This window comes from Symphodus melops (assembly GCF_947650265.1).
Source record: "Symphodus melops genome assembly, chromosome: 18".
In the NCBI taxonomy this organism is placed as follows: Eukaryota; Metazoa; Chordata; class Actinopteri; order Labriformes; family Labridae; genus Symphodus; species Symphodus melops.
This window is the reverse complement of record NC_136708.1, coordinates 9,991,530-10,006,650: the sequence shown is the minus strand read 5'-3', so window position 1 is coordinate 10,006,650 and position 15,121 is coordinate 9,991,530. Positions and strand designations below refer to the sequence as shown.

Below are 15,121 nucleotides of genomic sequence, written 5' to 3'. Positions count from 1 at the left end.
CCATAATGGCAGCTCTGTGAGGCTTTGCATGTTGAGTTACAAGTTAACATCTGAATGCTAACATGAGGATAACATTTTGTATTTGACACTTTGTTTTTTAACTTGATCATTTGACTCACGTCTCACCTGATATTTTAAAGGAGGCGGGACTTATGACCTAAACTGCAGCCTGTGAGCCGGGGGAGCTCAAAATCTTTTGGCTTCACTTCCAAACGGCTGTTGCATTGTTCATGTTAATACAAAGTCTGGATTATAATGACAATGCTAGCATGCTAGTGTGTCATTATAAGCGTGCTAGTGTGTTTCTACTGGGCTTCGCTTTTTCAGCTAAATGGTAACAATCATGTTAACATCTGCACAATGATAAAACTAGCATGCTTATGTAGGAGTTTTACTGGCACATGTTCTGCGCTATAGTCATATTGAGGATGTGCTTACTTACAAACACGACAATGCTAATTAGCACTTAAGACAAGGTCATGCTGAAAGCTAATCCAAAACATTCTGGACTTTTGTTTTGGCTGAATTGGACTCTTTGAGACTTTGTTAGGCTAGTGCCCACACATGCTGCTTTCAAAACAAATCTTTGCGAAAAAAAAATAAAAAAAATCCTCAAAAGTATTTTAAGACTGATTATAAATGTAAATGAATTGTTAAGATGGAGCTATTTTGTAGTGTATCCCAACATAATCGTTTCCTCCTCCTCCACTTTCCCTTATAACCGCTGCTTCCTCCTCCTTCTGTAGTTGCAGTTTGTTTCAGGTGGAGACGGAGAGCTCATGCTGGCGAGAGACATCAGCTGTCAAACAGGCTGAATTTACCTTTTATTTATTATGCCTGTGATTCACTTAAATTTCAAAGCAAGTTAGATGAGTCAGACTTATAGGCATGACATCTTTAGACACATGCCCCTGCCCCACATCTCTGCCATCTGTGAGCTCTCCTTATCAACCCAGGGACACAGTCACCTCTGTCACACAGCTTGAAATTTGATTTAAACAATATACTGAGCATTAAAAAAAAACAAAAACGTTTTCCTCTCACATAGTAATAAACATGATGCTTTGATGCATCTGGTAGTCACCATGTGCAGAAATAAGACACTCAATCCTCATTTTTTTAAATAAACAAAATTTAACTTCATTTTGGGAGCTAACCATTTTCCTGCTTTTAAACAAATTTAGCTTAGAGTATCTGTCATGTTTAATCTGGCAAGGAAGCAAACTACTGCTTTAATTCTCTGAGCATATTGCTCTTTTAATTGCCAACAAGATATAAAATATAATGTTGTTTACTCGAAGTGCAGGCTATACACAAATAGCCACGCTTGCTTCTTTATAATGGCAGCCCGTGTGCACCTAGGATAGCAAATATTTCATGATTACTATTTCTCTGCAGGGAGGGAATGCCTCAGGGTGCACAAATAATCAGTGGTGCTACTTCAAGTAGAGCACTGGGCACACTGCTCTCCCTTTATACCTGAGTCACATTGTGACAAGTAGTTTGAAATCGAAATCTAAACACAAGGATGACTCGTGAGAGTGCATCTTAAATCGTGTCCCTCAAACATTTAATCTCTGCTGTGTGCATTCAGCACGCCACATGGGCAAACAAAGAAGAACTGGGACTGGGAGGTGCCCTGCGGCAGAAACACTGAGTTTATAGTTGGTGTGCTGCTCAGTGTGTACGTGTGAAACACAGAAAGAGAAAGAGCAAGCATACCCAGAGGTTGCTCTCCCTGCTGCTTGTTTGTTTTAACATTTCTCACAATTAAACCTCAGGGGCGAAAAAAAAAAGTGTCTCTCTTCATTCATAGATAAGAAGAGGTAAAAGAAAGTGGGAAAAAGATGGATGGGACTATTATATCAGTCTGATGGGACAATTGCACCTATCCAGGGCAATATAAATCTCCACTGAACCAATGGTTCTTCAGATGATTACAGCTCAGGAGTTGGAAATGTCCAAGTGATGCAATTGAGGCACATTTATGGCAGCAGAAGACCGTTAGAATGCTCAACTCTCAGATGAAACATCCTCATCCAGCAAATTCACTGAAGTGAAACTGGCTCGTCATCTTACAGTGACCACACAAGCCTGACTGTGTGACAGAGTGGGGCTTGCAGGTCTCTTGTTATAATACAGTTGGATAAATGTATGCACCAGCAAGATTTTGATCTTAGATTAGTTACAGTATATCAACTAACATTACAGATTTTATTATTTGTAATAATTTAGTGAACTATTGTTAATCTCAGGTTTATCATCTGGCCTGATAAGATGTCTTCCTTTATAACTAACCTCCCTCTTTGCTCAATTCTCTCTTTTCTTTCCCTGACATCTTCTTCACCCTCCTCTTCCTTCCACTCCTGCCTTCTCCCCTCTTTATTTTCGTCACTACCCGTATCTTACATCACACTTTCACTTCCCACCCCCTCCCTTCCCCACCCTCCTCTCTTTCCCTGTCCTCTTCTGGCCCTCCTTCCCCTTTGCTTTCCTTCTGTCCTCTCCTTCCAGATGCCCAGCCCACAGAGGCAGAGACAGCCGTGTGGAACCAGGTCAGTGCTGTGCTGGAGGAGGCTCATGGGATCCTAGCAGAACTGCAGTCCTATAATGGGGCGGGCCAGGAGATACGAGAAGTAAGCGCCACGCTGTAGTCATGTGTTGAACCTTGATTTGTCAAGCCAAAAAGTAGCACACGTGTGATTCACATGACATGACAGGATGACATTCTAACCTGTCTCATACTACACGCACAGTATGGACAGAGGCATCCTGGCACTGTATGCTGGTCTCCATCAACACAAGCTCTCTCAGTGTGTTCAGGTGCAGCTTTTCCCAGCGACATGTCACTGCAAAGTTCCCTCTGCAGTGAGAACGATCCGCTGCTGATTGCTCAGCTGTTGGCTTTGCTGTACTTGTTAACAAATAGCCCTGAACTGTTTCCTTTCTTTCCTTCTGAACCTTAAGGTCTCAAAAGCATTTAAAGAGAACAGATACCGTATTGAACTTTTTTCCCCCTTTAATACTTCACTAAGATTAAACCTGTTTGTCTTTAGAAAGGCACACTCCAATTGGATTTCTTAAATGTGTGCAGTAGATGAGGCAGAATATAAGTGTTTTCTGTGCCAGCATCATTGTTAAAAAAAAAAGACAATAAAAATACAATGCGTAACAAATAAAATGGGTACAAATAATGTACCAAAACAACACTTGCATGAGCCACAATGATGCAATGCATGAATTAAAATACAAAATGTTTTATCAAATCCTGTCATGTTCATTTGACTTGAGGCAACTGGTCCAAAACTTAAGAGATCCCCAGAGATAATGTAAAAGTAATTCACTATTACAACAACAGTAGCGTGTCATCCATAGATGTTTATACCTGACCTCCAGTTTGAGTTAGACTGATGCTTCACAGTTATATGAGAACAAATATGGCTCTCCATGCTTCGAGGCTAAACAATCCTGATCAACCCTATCTCTAGAAAAAATCAACCTGAATCTGCTTATGGACAAAAAAAAATCGCTATTTTAATGATGATTTGGACAACCTGCACATTTTAATTGAATTGTGATCTATATTGCATTACATTTGTAATGCAGCCATTGATAAAGGCACACGATGTAGACTCCGCCTCCAGGGGGCTCTCAATCAATACAATAACAGAAGATGACATTGAGGCCAGCAGGGAATCGTAGGAATTATCTAAGTTTTTAAAATAAGAAAAGACAGACAGATGCCTTTTTTGACTTTCATTTGTTTCTTTTTTTTGTTTTTTTTTAGCATTTTAGGTTGACATAAAAAGATGTTGACAGTGTCTCATCTTTTAGTAAAAAAAAAAAAGATAAGACAATCAATTTACACGATGAATGGGACATAATGTGCCTTAAAACTCAATTACATTTTGATGCAGAATGACGTCATATATTCATTCTTTCTCGCCAAACTTAAGCCAGTCTAATATTTAAATAGTATCCCGAAAAAAACATGTTTCAGTGAAGGGAAAGTGAATTCTGAGGACGAGAGGATAAATGAGATGAAGAGGTTTCTAAATCATTTTTGCTCAGTAACATCTGTGTTTCTGTCTGTGTTCTCTGCCCACAGGCCATCCAGAATCCAGGCGACCTCGCACTACAGGAGAAGGCCTGGAATGCAGTCTGCCCCCTGGTGGCCAAACTGAAGCGCTTCTATGAGTTTTCCCTCCGACTGGGTAAGCATATCTAATCATTTGAGTTCATACAGTAATTTCAGGAAATTGTACACTCACTATTGGCAATATTAGACATCAAATAAGAGCTGGAATTAAAGTAGCTTTGTCCTAAGAGTAAAGTCGGGGTTCATATACTTCATATATAAAAGCATTTGCAGGATATTCCAGAGAACAAGACTGCTGACATGTTGAACACTGTCTCATAGACTAGAACTGAATGAAGGCCCTAGCTGTGTTTTCTGTCTTTCTTTTTTTTAACAGCTTTTTGACTGTTAAAGGATGTGAGATATGTGACAAGTCTAATACGTGTCAGACAGTTTATTTCTAACCGTTGTGTCTCGTCAAATACATTAGTGAGTAAGATATTTTGACCACAACAGAGTGACCGCATTATTTATGTTCTCCCGAGCATTAAAAATGAGGCAGATTAACATACAGCTGGACTGTAATCATTACAAGCAGCGGGGAGAAGCTCATCTTGTAGTCTGCTGCTTCACAGCTCGCCTTCATGTACCAGCAGCCTGATTTTACAGGCATTCCAGTCCGACAACACTCTCTATACACACTCCTATGATGTCCTCCAAGCCATCTCTGCAGCATCCTGACCTAGCAGGCAGGCAGCCGTTGCTAAGGAAACAGTACATGTTCGTCCAGTACAGAGAGAGGAGAGAGAGAGAGAGAGAGAGAGAGAGAGAGAGAGAGAGAGAGAGAGAGAGAGAGAGAGAGAGAGTATGAGCAGAGAAATAGAGTTTGGCTGCCTCCTGCTCTGCCTTCCAATAATACTTCGATCTCAGGGACATCATGTTCTCAGTTTACCATAGAAAGAGGGCTGACTAATAATTAATGATAATGTATCAGGGCTGATGTATCTTTCAGTACAACAGATAACTAGTCCACTTTCTGCCCTCATTACAGAGACGAGGGGATCAAATCTTAACGACGAGAGGAGTGCTAATTGGATGACCCCTACTGTTTTGGCTCTTAGAGCCACCTTTGTCTTTTATTTATGTGTTTGATCAAAGGGTTAATAAGAGGTTAAGAGGCACCATGTAAAGAAAACAAACAGCTGCAGTGTCTCTCAATCCAATCTGTCAGAATAAACCCTGGGGAATCAGGGCTCACTGTGCTAACAGCAGGAGGGAGAGCAGGTTTCTGGCCAGGCCCTTTAGATGAAACACTTCTCTGCTGTATTTATAGAAGGATCTTATGCATATTTAATGCAGAGGAAGGGATGAAGCCTCGAGGGACTCTGCTTCTGAGGCATTAGCCTACCACTACATACAGCCTCTGAGGTCCAGCTCATGTGTCTGATTAGATGGAAGTAGCATTGAGCTGAAAAGGCTTAGGTTCAATAGCAGATGTGACAACGTGAATGTATGACTACAGATACGATGACTGAAAAGATAATCAGGATATCAGATGGGACGTGATCTCTAATGGAGTATCCCTTACAGTGCATGTTCTTTTTGTCTGTCTGGGGGAAAAAAAAAAAAAAAGAAATCATTTATTTTTAATGCCTGTGGTCACAGAGGGCCAAATGAGAGAAGTTGAACCGTTGAACCTTATATAAGGTCAAAATCACTTTCCAGGTTCAGTCCAGTATGTTATAAAAAACACTTCACCATGTAATGAGTAAGGGAGCAACACACACACACACACACGCACACGCACACACACACACGCACACGCACACGCACACGCACACGCACACGCACACACACACACACACACACACACACACACACACACACACACACACACACACACACACACACACACACACACACACACACACACACACACACACACACACACACACACACACACACACACACACACACACACACACACACACACACACACACACACACACACACAGCCTCAACACCGTTTATGTTTTATAGTCATGGTAAGTCCATTAGTAAGTACTTGGAGAGTAGCAGGCCTATCATAAGTATAAGCAGTACATTAAGTATATTCTGGAGTCTTAAATTGATCCAACTTGACAAGTTATTTCAGTTGGTTTGGGGCATTTAAGTCTTCTTTAGTGTTTTTTAAGTCTTCATAAATGAAACATTTAATACCATGCTTGAGTATATGAGTCCAGTGGTGCTTTGATGAAAACACAACTTGAGATAATAAAAGAAGCACATCTACAATGTTAAGTGTCTTACATTAGTACACTACAGTAGCTTGCTTACAGATTAAATTAGCACTTGACATAAACACATGACAGCTATAAGGCAGATGTGTTGAGTTTTTGTTCAGGAGCTGCCAAAATGGAAATATTGACCTGATGATAAAAGTGAAACTCAAATGACTTTGCAAACTCAAAAATCAACAAGACCTGTTTATAGCCAGGCCAAAATGGTGGTCAGATCGCTCCACATATTCTGACAGCCAGCCCAGGGCAAGTGTGAGGTCCATCACCAAAAGCTTGCACTGATATCCACTAAAGAAGTGACAGAGCTAGAGTAACAATAGTTGAAATTATTTATCTGCAATTGTGTTCTTTTCATTAATCTGGTGACATGACAAATACTGAGTAGTAGAATATAGCTTGTGTAAATGAATATATCTGTATGTGTTTGCAGAGAATGCCCTACGCAGTCTGCTGGAGGCGCTGACCAGCCCACCATACGCTCCGATGCAGCACCTGGAGAGAGAGCAGGCTCTGGCCAAACAGTTTGCAGAGATCCTTCATTTCACGCTCAGCTTTGATGAGCTAAAGGTGAAGGGAACTTCACAACAGCCTACACTGACCTTTCATGTACAGAAAAATCAATATCTTTAATTTGAACTTCCATTTGAAAAATGAAATCAACTCTTCTGTCACAACGCAGATGACGAATCCAGCCATTCAGAATGACTTCAGTTACTACAGGAGGACTATAAGCAGGAACAGGCTGAACAACCAGCAGGTGAGGAGTTTGAGACTAAATTTGGCTCAGACTGTTAATGTTGCATATAGATGAAATGTTAAGTGTAAGCAGATGGAGTCTTTTCTTGTGTCATATTTAGTTTCACTATATCTTTTTGTATTGGCACACAGCTGGAAGCGGAGAATGAGGTTAACAATGAGATGGCGAATAGGATGTCCCTGTTTTATGCTGAAGCAACACCAATGCTGAAGACGTTGAGCAACGCCACTACCAAGTTTGTTTCAGAGGTAATATTCTATTCTTTCAAAGTAAGACCAAAACATAGGTGTACTTTATGACGACTTGTAGAAAATGAGCAGCAGGCTCAGTGGTAAAGTCGTCCGTCTCTCAACTGGAAGGTCCAGGGTTCAGTCCCCAGTGCCTGCAGAAACATGTCCAATGTGTGTTCAAGACACTGAACCCCAAGTCGCTCTCGTTGCTTCGTCAGCAGCGTGTGAATGTGTATGAATTGGATTGGTTATCATGTTGGTCACTTTACACAGCTGCCTCTACCATCAGTGTGTGAATGTGTGTGTGTGACCTGCAGAGTAAAAGCACTTTGAGTAATCAGAAGACTAGAAAAGCACTGTACAAGCTCAAGTCCATTCAACATTTACCATACTTTAAATCTGAGATGTAGCGTATATCCAACTAATCCATTTGTTATATTTGACCCCTAGAAACAAGCTTTGAATGAAATTGATACATTAAAAAGTAAAATGTAGGTATTTTGTCAGTCATAGACAAGACAACATGGAGACCATAAGAACATGATGGAAAAAATCCCTCCTACCACAACTGAAAATACTGATTGGACAATTTTACACAAGAGAAATTATGGCAGTGTTTTTATCAAAACAGAGTGCTCTTCTACTTTTAAAGTAACAAGTAACTAGAGGATGTCAAGGAAAGATTAAGTGCACAGAAGTGTGGAGGAGTGGTATGATGTGCAGAAATCACAGCACCTAAAATCAGATCTTAATTAAAGGCACTTCAAAGAATACACTATTATAGAAGTGTAAAAAGGTATTAATTTAACATATTTATCAAACACATATTTTCTGTCTGATTTGATTCTTCTAAACCTTTCGGGGGAATCTGCTTTACTAAGAACTTTTTAAATAAATATGGACAAAGAAAATATCACTTTTCTCTCTAGTTTAGACATTATCAATTTCAAGAATTCCTGTGCTTAAATATAAGAATCAACAGAGCACAAAATACACTAATGATTCAATATTACATGAGAAAGTGAGTATGAAATTGATTTTAAAAAATGTAGTGTTTTTACACTGTAAAAATATATCTTTTGAAAAACCTTTGCATTTAACACTGTACTGATATGAGGCTTCATAATCAGTTTAGTAAATGGATGCTCACACAAATGGCCATGCTGGACCATTGCGTGAAAAATATCCTGCTTCCCTGCATTTTCTGTCAAAACGCTATTTTCAGCTGGAAGACGAAGGAATTTTTAAACGCTGCACTTTACACGTCAGTGCATCGTGACAGCTCAGTTTTTGAGAAACCCGTCTTAGACTCATGTAAAATGTAGATGACATACTGGTCATGACTGCCTTTTAGCAAAGAAGCTTATGAACTTAAAGCTTCGACTGAACTCTGCAGATGTGCTCTGTCTCCCCCCTGTGGTCATTTTGCTCAATAAAAGTAACTAAGTGGGGATTGTCCCTGTGTTGGTGAGGGAAGAAGTAAACATTTTTGTTTTTTGTCATGTAATATGTTCGTTTATTTTGTGTAATTTCTTTAGGCAGAGTTTCTTATTTCTGCGCTAATGTTGTGTTTTTTCTCTGCCCTTCAGAACAAGACCTTGCCCATCGAGGACACCACAGACTGTCTGAGCACCATGGCTTGTGTGTGCCGTGTAATGCTGGAGACTCCGTGAGTACTCTTCACTCTTTCTCTTCTCTCTTTCGTCCCTTCGTCAACCCATCGTCTTCTCTTCTTGTCCTTCTGTCAAAAGGTTGATACCCTGGATTTTAATTAACAAGCCTTTTCACAGTTAACACAAAAGAGGCCTGTTCAAAGTGGAGCCACTAATTCAATGAACTAACTTCAGCTTTTTCAGAGAATAAATCATCCAGAGTCCTTCATGCTAAATTAAATATATTTAAAACTTTTAAAAAGATGTCTTTATGTGTATGAAAAGTCATCAGCCACGATAAAAGACCAAAACCCCAAAGTGCTTTACATAACAGCAGCAATAATCTCTGTCATTCTGAGGTCATCCTGACTCAATATTTCATGCGGTCTTACGTCTTATTCAACAACTTTAACAATGATTCTTTTTGTTTCACTCCTTTCCTTCATGACTTTTTCCATTTCCAGTGAGTACCGCTGTCGATTCACCAACACAGACACCATGCTGTTCTGCATGAGGGTGATGGTGGGAGTCATCATTCTCTATGACCATGTCCACCCTGTCGGGGCTTTCGCCAAAACCTCCAAAATTGATGTGAGTATATGTTGCCTTTGTGCACGGCCTCTCGTGCACACGTGTCGAGTCTAACTTGAAGCTGTTTGTTGGCGCTTACTCAAGTTGTTTCCTCCCGTCTAACTACTCGATGTTTTAATACTAACTCTCAGCTCTACATTACTATGGACAAAGGTATCTGCTAAATTCACTTGTAACCTTGTGTACATTTTTCTGTTGCAGATCAACTATAAAGTGATTAAATCAAAGCTATTTGTCAGATTACATGTATTTGACAGCATGCATATCCCAGCAGGCTGCAGTATGACTGTGCATCGCCAGTTGAGATCCCTTTCTCTCGTAATGGCCGCCTTTTTTGTGGCTGCAGCAGCTGCTGCCGGAGATCAGGTGGATCTGAGGCTGCTGACCTTTCTCTAACATCCAGTGTTGTCTTTGTGCTGCGCAGATGAAGGGCTGCATCAAAGTGCTGAAAGAGCAGCCGTCCAACAGTGTGGAGGGACTTCTGAACGCACTGAGGTGTGTACCAACGTGTGTTTGTGATCGCATGCAAACTGAGACGTGACTCGTTTTCTGTTTCCAGCACGTCTCCCTTTTGTCTCCTTCTCTCTAGGTACACGACACGACATCTAAACGATGACAGCACCTCCAAACAAATCAGGGCCCTCCTGCAATGAAGAAGAGGCGAGGGGAATAGAGAGAGAGGAAGGAGTGCACTTGAAGGAGGAAACAAATGCTAGTTGCTGATAAACCTGTTTGTTTACAATGAACAAAGAAAATCATCTCCAGGTTTATAGAAACCTGATGATAAGAGGAAAAATAATTATATATATTGTCAGCTGTCCATCATTCTGTCTCTCATTTTGTAAAGTAAGAAAAGAGAAAAAAGGAAGAAAAGAAAATATAGATATATATTAAAACAAGTGAAAACAAGCTGCAGATGACAAATACGTAGGATTAAAGAGGAAGCTATATTGCAAAATCTAAGGTCAGAATCAAAGCAAACTGAAAATGTAAAAAGGGATTATGTTCCAGCAGTAGTCTGACGAGTATTTTTGCACACACTTTAAAAACAACGCCATCTCCTCCTCCCTGATTTCGGATCCCAGATACTTCCCATTTCGACCCCTCTCACACACACAGTTTTACCTAAAGCTGGCTCCTTCAGCTGCACTGATCTCCACCTACATGCGATTAACGAAGCAATGTGATGGATGCACTCCGGAGATTTGCTTCAACCTGTTTGTTTCTGTTATGCATCTGTGCACCTGAAGGAAAGGAGGCAAGAACGTGAGTAGTCTTCGAAGAAGGGCTCCATTTTCACCCTGATCTCTTCCTTATGGCCCCACACTATTCCCTGCCGATCCATCCACTCATTCAGCTCCATCCAAGGGATGTGTAGTTTTTTTTCCTTGACGTAAATAAATTCCATCCACTTCGTGTGCTCTTATGCTGTAAATGTTCCAGCACAAAACAATCTGGTGAAGATGGCTGGCTTTACTTGAACAATATTGTTCACTCTCTCTCCTTCTCCATGGTGCTAATGTGACATCGCAGTACCACTTACTTTTTAGATACCATGAAAGATGTGTTTATTTATCCCTTTTTGTGCGGCTGTTCAATCTCTTTCACATTTGTGTGATTTAACATCAGGGCACAAACAGTGATGAATGGCCTCAAGGGTTCGAGAAACGCATCACAGGAAATCACAGCACACTTACTTTTTCACCCAGTGCCAAAGCTGATTGGTTTTTGCTTTTAACAATTACAGAGACCGACTTGAAAAGGGGAGTCTGAGGGGATGAAATCTTCAAGCTGAATATCATTGATCATCATTTTAGGTGCATATGAGGTTTAAGAACAGCCAAGAACATTTAAATGTATAACACAAAAGTCTAAGGCGGTCATATTTACACATGTGCATTTTAAGAGAGAGATCTGAGTGTTCCAGTGTAAATATGTTAAGTTTTTCTCAGCAGGCATCTTCGTGGTCAGCTTGGGTCCTCAAGGAATCCTTATACAAATGAAGTTTGTTTTTTTAGCTGTTCACAAACTTAGTAACTGATTTGGTGGGAAATGAAAATGAGAATAAAAAAAGATTCAAAAGAAGTGCTGTACTTTGGATGTCTATAGCCCTTAGTCTAATTTAATTTGATCTTATAATATATTTTCTATACAGGGGTATGTGCACAAGCATAGTCTGTATAAATATATAGATGGCATGTTGTACAAGTTCTGACAGAAATGTGTAAATAAGGTGTTTTTATTCATTTTTAATTGTTCAGTGACGCTGAAATTGGGTATGTGTTGTCTCTCAGAATTACCATGCGTTTGGCTTGGACCATCGGACTTGCTGTAGTCATAGGTTTCAGAAATTCAGCTTCATTATGGCAAATGAACCAGAGGGAGGGGAGGGTTGCTAAAGGGGTGGGATAGGGGCTGTCCATTTGCTTGTTATTTTGTACATTTTGTGCAACAATAAACTTGTCATTTATTACATTCAACCATTGGTGTTCTGTCTCTGTAGAGTTTACCTACACTCCTCATGACGTACAGATTGTGATGTATTAGGTTTATTATGAATGCAGCACTCATTTAATCTTAATGCATATCTTCAAATTAGCAGCTCATTTATCGATGTTATGTCACTCAATCACATGGCTGGTGCTGCAGGTGTTTCAAGTCACGTGGGGGAACTTAGTTGGAGCTGCTAACGAACAACTCTTTATAGTTTTTGTAACATAACAGAACAAAAAGTAAAGTATTTTACCTGCTGTGTCTTGAGATAACATTTGTTACACTGTCCAAGTAAGGATGGGTTGATTGATTGAATAGACAAGTTACCTAACACAGATTCTTGTCACTTGTGCACTGAATGTTAGCACACTCACAAGGATTAGGTGTAAAGGTTGACTGACAACATCCTTATCATTAGGGACAAAAAAAACAACAGTGCAAAAGAATAATAATATTAAACAACTAGGCCATGGATGGAATAATAGTTATTCTAAAGCTTCTAGTAGACTTGTAAAGATACAGGAAAATAATACAGTCAATTCCCCCGTCAGTAAAATCAAATGTAATCTCTTTGTCAGTTGATCATTCACATCAAACAAAGAAAACACTCAATGAAAAACACACAGAATTTATTGCATACTGAAAAGGCCTTTTTGCATAATTAAATAGTAAAGTTGTAAACCTCAATAAGACTAAAGCTTTCTCCTTTGTGGTAAACGAGACGCTGCGTTTAGATTTTGTATCAATTTTAATCAGCTAAACTCAATTTGTTTTGTGTGTGTAAAATGTTGTGTTCTTTACAAATGACGTCAAATTAAAAGTAGCTGAATATTTCCTGCTTTTCTACATCTTCATAATGTAATTACACATTGAGCTCTAAGGGTGTTCAGATAGAATTATATAAATGGGTAAAGGACCTATGACGACAGGTATGCTCCAAAGAGGTTATGAATCACTGGAGCTTATTAAAAAAAATGTAAAAATTATTAATGAAATAGGAAAATGAATAAGTGAGTTGGACAGGAAATTGATTACAAGTCTAAGCGGAATTCAAAACACACACACACAAGTGGCTGAAGCTTAACCACCACACTTTTTAAGTAGGCATATTGTGTATTGTGTGACTGTATTACTGAATGTCATTTCTAACATGATTTTTGTTTTGTTTGTTTTCGGCCCAAAATACTGTCTTCTTGTGATCTCTTTTAGAAGTTTCACATAACGTCCATCTTTATGCAGCACAGAGATGATATTTTCATCAGCATTCTCATGTCCTTTAATCATACACCTCAAATGGTACAGTGTGATCTCTCCCATGACAAAATGTACTTTGGTCATGTTCACATCTTACCACAAGGGGGCAGCAAAAGATCAGTTCATGATAAAACTCTTGCCATCTAATGAAGATAAAGTATGAGAAACCTTCTTTTTTTGCATCCATACAGTAGAGGTTCACTCCAACTAAAACGAAAGGACACTTGTATAATCCACAGATAACATAGACGTGATCTGTTTGAGTGAAACATCTGTTAGCAGTAAGGTTGGAGGAATAAATTACTTTAAGCGAGTGACTATGTTAACATCATCTTTGTGGAGTCACTACAAGGAGCTGTAATAAAGATGTTTTTGTTGTTGTTTTTTTCTAAAGAATTATCTTCAGGTTGAGCCAGCTGTCTGTGCTGCTTGTACTGTACAGAGAGAGTACTAGAAGGACTAAAGTAGGGCAGGGGGACACAGGAGAGCCTGCCAGAAGTTATATATGGAAAAGAGAGCAGCCGGCAGATACTGTACCATCTCATAGTGCAGAATTCAACCACAGCTTATACAGAGAACAAAGAAGAGTGTAAGTGCATTGGGAGCAAAATAAAAAAAGATAGCAGGCAAATACTGTATCTAAATGGAAGGGGGAGTTACTTACGTGTTTATGCGCAGTACTACAGGCACCGCAGATCTGGCTTTGTGCCCTAACTGTCATGCAATAAATAAGGAACCAAAGTCTTACTTTACTTCCTTAATGGCATGCATTCTAATTCAACACTCCTGAGTCCTGATAAATGTTATTGACAGTCTTTCAACAGACAGTAAGAGGCACACAATAACAGAACGCAAACCAGACAGTTACAGAATAAAAAAACCCATTAAATTAACTGTAAATTTCTTATATAATGCCAAAAACTACATGATACAAGTGTTTTGGATTTTATCCTTGTCAGGGTGGTTAAGTGTACATCAGAGGACATTTAAACTCATTCAAACACAGTCTATTGGAGTTATTTAGAGGTTAACATCTTACCCAAACATTTCAAAAACATGGTTCTCACTGGGCATGCCAACATGCAAATAATCATTTCAGTATGTTTTAGACTGTAGCCGGTAGTTCCTCCACCGCAACAAAAGGGAACAGTTAAGGCAATATCGATTGAAAATAATATCCAAACGTTAACATTAGTTTTATCTATAAAACAGAAGACCTGCATAGAAAACAAATCCTGATAAGGGCTGTTTTTGATTGGTCAGTTGGATTCTTCCAACAGTCGCAAACTTCCCCTGAAGTGTTATGCAAATCCCCCTCCTGCATTGGAACTTTCCCTCCCAGAGCCAAATGGATCATCCGTTAACAGTTAACTGCTCCAAGGAGGGGACACCTTATCAGCCCAACTGTGGGCTGTGTGTGACAATACAGTAATACTGCAGTTGTTTCCCTCCATTTGCTTCCCCTCCCGCCTTTCAAAGAACTTTGACACCCCGCGCCTTTACACACAAACAATAAACTGTCTTTTCTCTCTTTCACAAACACACCTACTGGTGAACACACCAGGCCTGACTAATCTGTATCAGCAGTGGTCATTGTTGTCAGGCCTGTAATCAGCCAGTTAGTGACAGTTACAACTGTGGTTCCACAAGCTGCATGATATAAATGTGCTATCTAACTGTAATGGGCGGCTTATCTGAATGCATGTTTGAAAGCAGAATGAATAGTAGTGTATTTGTGTGGCTTAAAGACACAAAGTGCTTTTGAA

General features: G+C 39.6%; 1 protein-coding gene across 3 annotated transcripts in view; it reads left to right on the top strand.

Annotated features, from left to right (window-relative positions):
• Window positions 1–10,363, top strand: part of fam49al (family with sequence similarity 49 member A, like) — a 29,408-nt gene extending 19,045 nt beyond the window's left edge. For all 3 annotated transcript variants that reach the window (XM_079367354.1, XM_079367353.1, XM_079367355.1), the window contains 9 exons: window positions 2,515–2,636; window positions 4,109–4,214; window positions 6,809–6,945; window positions 7,058–7,135; window positions 7,267–7,383; window positions 8,955–9,034; window positions 9,482–9,608; window positions 10,033–10,103; window positions 10,198–10,363. In XM_079367354.1, coding sequence (XP_079223480.1) covers window positions 2,515–2,636; window positions 4,109–4,214; window positions 6,809–6,945; window positions 7,058–7,135; window positions 7,267–7,383; window positions 8,955–9,034; window positions 9,482–9,608; window positions 10,033–10,103; window positions 10,198–10,261 — 902 coding nt within the window. In that variant the 3' untranslated portion in view covers window positions 10,262–10,363. The remainder of the gene's footprint in view (window positions 1–2,514; window positions 2,637–4,108; window positions 4,215–6,808; window positions 6,946–7,057; window positions 7,136–7,266; window positions 7,384–8,954; window positions 9,035–9,481; window positions 9,609–10,032; window positions 10,104–10,197) is intronic.
• Window positions 10,364–15,121: the final 4,758 nt, after the last annotated feature.